The sequence below is a fragment of the Apteryx rowi genome, unplaced genomic scaffold (assembly GCF_003343035.1).
Source record: "Apteryx rowi isolate R43461 unplaced genomic scaffold, aptRow1 scaffold_919, whole genome shotgun sequence".
NCBI classification, from domain to species: domain Eukaryota; kingdom Metazoa; phylum Chordata; class Aves; order Apterygiformes; family Apterygidae; genus Apteryx; species Apteryx rowi.
In genome coordinates this window covers 73,012-77,966 of record NW_020451226.1, presented here as the reverse complement: position 1 = coordinate 77,966, position 4,955 = coordinate 73,012, and the positions used below count along the sequence as shown (strand labels likewise).

Sequence of the window (4,955 nt, the reverse complement as noted above, 5' to 3'; positions counted from 1 at the left end):
GGTTTTGGATACATCCATCATGACCTTCTTTAAAGTAATTAAAACTCTGTGGTAACAGAAAATCTTTCAGGCAACATAATTGTTTTCTTATTTGGGGGATCATTTTAAGCATTTCAACTATATTTGATATATTGTACTCATTTTTTACTGAGAATTATTGCTATGCTTAAAATATGACATCAATGGAATAGACCATTATCAAGGGGAAATGCTTCCTTTAGTTATATAAATAATGATGGGAACTTATGTGGTTATAAAATAAATAAATGTTAAAATGAAGATAAAAGGTTTTTTTCCAGTCAGATGACATTAATTCTGTGAAAGAGCTCTCTGCAACTATGTCAGATGTCTTGTATGCAGGCAATAATTTGGATGGTGTACTAAGTAAGGTGAAAGTTGCGTCTTGTACCATTGTGGAACTGCTGCACTCCCATTGCTAGGAATGACAGAACCTGTCCAAATGCTTCACCCAATAGAAAAACATATTGTCCATATGAATAAAGCACTCTTTAATTTGCCCCTGTTTATATCTTTTTAGTCTGTGATTAGCATTAAAATGATCTATTTAGCATTCTGAATGACTATAAGGTGCTCTGTTTAGATTCTGTCTAGTCTTTGCCTCAGCCTTGTAAAGGTATTTGGTGCCTGTTTAGTGCAACAAGCACTTTCTAGATGGCTTCTTACTATAAACAGCACTACGATTTTAGTCAGGGAACTTCCCTCAGTGCAGATGTTTCTCATGGTGTTTTGAACACCTAATATAGTCAAGGTTAGTCTCTCATCTAAACGGTATTAGTATACATAGACAAAAAATGGGAGAGAGAAGAAAACATTCACTGCAGGAGGAAGCATTCTTTAATATGTTGTAAACAACTTCTCTGCTGTACACACATAATTTTTTTTACTATGACTCATCTATAGAATATCAAAATCCATTTTTTTCTAGCTAAATAAATTGTCTCCCCAGAAATCTATATAAATACATGTATCCTAAGCACATTTTAAGTACTGTCCTCTTCATGTGTCTTTGAAGACAAAATGCACAACATTTTAATGTAAGATGCTAGGAGCATAGTTATTTGGAGAAGTCAATAGCAAGTGCAGTAGCATAACTGGATAACTATTTTCCCCTCAGATTCTGTAAGAGGGAGAGAAAAAGGAGAAAACAGAAACAGCTTAACTCACCAAAAATCAAACCACTGCATTGCCCTCTTAGCCACTGAGTGTTTTGGGATGTAAGATCGAAGATTACATCAGTACAATAAAGGCTCCCTTAAAAAAAAAAAAAAAAAAAAAAAAAAAAAAAGAAAAAAAAAGAGGAAAAAAAAAAAAAAAAAAAAAAAAAAAAAAAAAAAGCAGCTTTTCACCAGCATGTCAACCAGTAGAAATCAGAACAGGTAGGAGGTGCAGAGAACAAGGAGAGAGGGAAGGGTTAAAGGCATCATCGCAGCCATTAGAGGGAAAAGTTGAAGCAATACAAGCACAGTAGACTTCTCTCCCCCCCCCCTCCTTCTTTCCCCCACTCCCCACTTCCCAAGCTGGATCAGTGTTTAGGGAGGGCAGTCATCATGCCATCCTGAGCAGCAGGAGCTGACGTTGGACGGAGCTGCCAGGTAGCTGAAAAAAGGCACAGAAAGCAGCTGATACCCACTTTTCAACAGGGCTTTTTTTTTTAGTCTGAATCTGGACTTCAAGCAACACAGTGCCTGAGACAGCTCATCTAAACCTCACTGTATTGCAATACTCGCTCTTTCCAAAGAAAAAGACTCCACTGAGTAGCAGAATGCTGCCAATGCTGCAGCTAGGGCTACAATACAGAGCCTTTTTGTAACATTTTAAAATTTTCTTCTGTTTGTATACAGATACATACATACACACATATATAAATTCTTCCTTTTTTTGAGGGCACCTTTGGCTTTTGTTACCCTGATGTGACTTTTTCTTCATCTTGGAATGATGGGGATCTTTCTGGCTTATGTTGGATTCATTTTCTTTTCAGTTATGTATATTCAAGAAGGACTTTCTACCCAAGGTAAGACTGCTTATTGTCAAATATGTGCATGTGTGTTTTCTTGCTAAAACAGAGTGAGAACAGTATTTGGGGGAGGGGGGGAGAGGAGAAGATAAAAAAGAAGAAAAACAACCACTATGGAGAGGAGAAGAGGATGCCAAGCGTTAGGCTTAAATTTGGCTTAAAACGGTCTGTAAATAGGAACAGAAGGGAGAAGTTTCCCCAAAGTGAGAATAAAACAGACTTTTTTTACTTAACTGCAATGAGAGAAATGAAGCACATTGCAAAAGAGTAAAGGACTGGTAGTGAATGGACATATACACGTTTTGGTTGTGCATGTTTGTACGTATGCATACAATAAACACCTACCCGTGCATGCATAATTACTGCATTCACATCGAGTACCGGATGGCTAAATCTACTGCCTCCCTTAAAATATTGCAGTCTTCCTCGGCGCTGCGTCCCTTTCCCCTCCAATCACCCTGAGATCCTCAGTCAGACCTTCGTTTCCATTTGGTGACTATGTGTATTTCTCCAAGGGGAAAAAAAAAAAAAAAAGAAAGAAAAGAAAAGAAAAGAAAAATCGACTTCTCTGAAGACCTCCCCGCCGCCGCCTTCCTCCCTTCTCGCCGAAAGGCGCGCCTTGCATTTCAAGCAGCCCCGGCGCTGCAAGAGCCAGTTGCTTGGGTCCTCGAGGGCTGCGGCGGCGCTGTCAGCACCATGGACAGATCGCGCGGGGCCGCCCCGCCCCCTGCCCACCGCCCCTGGTCCCCTGCCCGCCGCCTCCTGCCCGCCGCCCCCTGCCCAGTCCCCCTGCCCTCTCCCGCCGCCCCCTGCCCAGTCCCCTTGCACCCTCCTCCCCGCCCGCCGCCCCTGCCCATGCTCGCTGCCGGCAGCTCCGCGGGGCCCTGCGAGCCCGGCGGGCTGTGCTTGGCGGGGCGGCAGGGGAGGGTGGTGGCGATATTCCCCTCCGCGTCCCCACACCACTCACACGCACTGACCAGGAAGGGAAGGAGGGGAAAAAAAAAAAAAAAAGAAACCCCCAAACTTGTTATAAGCGCCGTGTATGCAAAATGTAAAGCCCTTTTGTCTGTTTAAATAGGTGACCAACAATCGCCGACTGTAGGGGGGAGGGAGGAAGAAGGGACCCCGTGAAATAAAAAGCTATATCAGCTTTGTTGAGTATCTGTTTCCAAGCACAAGTGTAAGGGCAAAACATGTAAAACTGGTTGAGCGTATTCCCAAATTATCCCACCAGTTCCAGGTTAGGAAGACTGGATGAGGTGACAGAGGGGAGGAGACACTAGCAGTATTTCCTTTGCATAATATGCTCCAGTCAATCTGTAACAACACACAACAGAAAGCAACACTGCAGGGTCTTTCCAAAATTTCCTCTTCTTGAAACACAGGTTTTACTATGTTGTTCTGCTGTAGTCCTCTCTTGCTTGACTATCATTAGTTTCCCTAGCTTGCACAATTTTAAACTGAGTTATACAAAAGGCTGAGAAGGAAGTCAAGACTGAGACTTAAAGAAATATTGGTGTCCTGGACTATGCCCATTGGGATAACTTCCCAAACCTGGCAGTGGTACATTGAGACAGACAAATCCGGTCAAAGGACCAGTATACAAAGGCGAAGGTTAGTTCTAGGAGTGTCCATCAGGACAAAGAATTAGAAGATGTATTGCTTCTTGATCTGATCATTTAAGTGGAGGGTCTCAGAAAAAATAAGTTACTTGAATAAAGCCTTTGAAATAAGCATTTTGATGAGTGGTCATAATCCACACCTCAGAACAGTGTCCCTCCTTATTATCTGTTTCAGCTAGCCACAGAAGGTTTAACAATTCACTTTTCAAGCTCAACCCCAAAAAATACAATAAATCAGCTAGCTTGATTTTTTTTCCTCTTCCAAATTGGTCTTGCACTAAACCGCTCAGTGAGTTTGGTGAAATACTGCATTCTGCCCTAGGGTATTTGGTCCTAATTACATGTAACTGTACAGAGCGATGGGAGCAAGTGGTGGGGTCTGTAGCATTCCCATGAGCAGAGCTTAGAGTACAAGGTGGATTTGTGTGTGCCTTGGGGAGAAAATGTAAACTTCAGTGATTGACCAGGGGAGTTAATGTGTGGGGAAAAGAGAGAAGCAGAAAAGAGAAGGAATGAGGAAAGGAAAACAGAGAAAAGAATTAAAAGGGGGGGGAGGGGGGAGACAGAAGGAAAAAGGCAACAGAAAATGGAGACAACAAGTGGTGTGCAGATAACAGGATATCCCAGTAAGCTATGCATTTGTTTTGCAGCAAAATTCACTGAGTTCCCCCGAAATGTCACGGTCACTGAAGGGCAGAATGTGGAGATGTCGTGTGCTTTCCAAAGCGGCTCTGCTTCGGTGTACCTTGAAATTCAGTGGTGGTTTCTGCGGGCAGCTGAGGACCAAGAGGCTGGAGCCGAGGTGACAGGCACTCAGGTACTAATGTTCTGTGTGGGGTCCCCTTTCCAAGTGACCAAACCACCTGGGAACACCACAGGAGACGGGGTGGAGAGAAAGGGAAGGAAAGAGAGAAAGGGGGATGGGAGAATGAGGAAGGAGAGGTGGTTCCAGATCTCCCCAGGGACTTAATTTTGACCATGAAACAGCAGCRCAGGAACCTGCAGAGAAAAATACCCACTTCAAGCAATGGCACCTTTGGTGCCTGTCACTCTCAGGATGAAGCTAGGGACATTCACGAAATCACAAGGATTTCCAAAGTGTGATTTTTTTGTCTCTCTCATTTTCCCTTTGGAGAACAGCTGGTCAGGGACTGCTCCTTGCGGGAGTTTTTATTTCCCGAACAGCAAGATCTTACATGGGCCCTCTGATTTACGGGTGGTGCAACCAAGTTTGCACCCTGTAATTCTGCATGCAGCTGCCACGGGAGTGCACACGCCTTTTGATTGGGGGGGGGGGG

The 4,955-nt window shown here is 43.5% G+C and overlaps 1 protein-coding gene across 2 annotated transcripts in view; it reads left to right on the top strand.

Annotated features, from left to right (window-relative positions):
* Positions 1–1,535: 1,535 nt before the first annotated feature.
* VSTM2A (V-set and transmembrane domain containing 2A) overlaps positions 1,536–4,955 on the top strand; it is a 25,607-nt gene continuing 22,187 nt past the window's right edge. For both annotated transcript variants that reach the window (XM_026091697.1, XM_026091698.1), the window contains exons 1-2: positions 1,536–2,032; positions 4,308–4,500. In XM_026091697.1, coding sequence (XP_025947482.1) covers positions 1,954–2,032; positions 4,308–4,500 — 272 coding nt within the window. In that variant the 5' untranslated portion in view covers positions 1,536–1,953. The remainder of the gene's footprint in view (positions 2,033–4,307; positions 4,501–4,955) is intronic.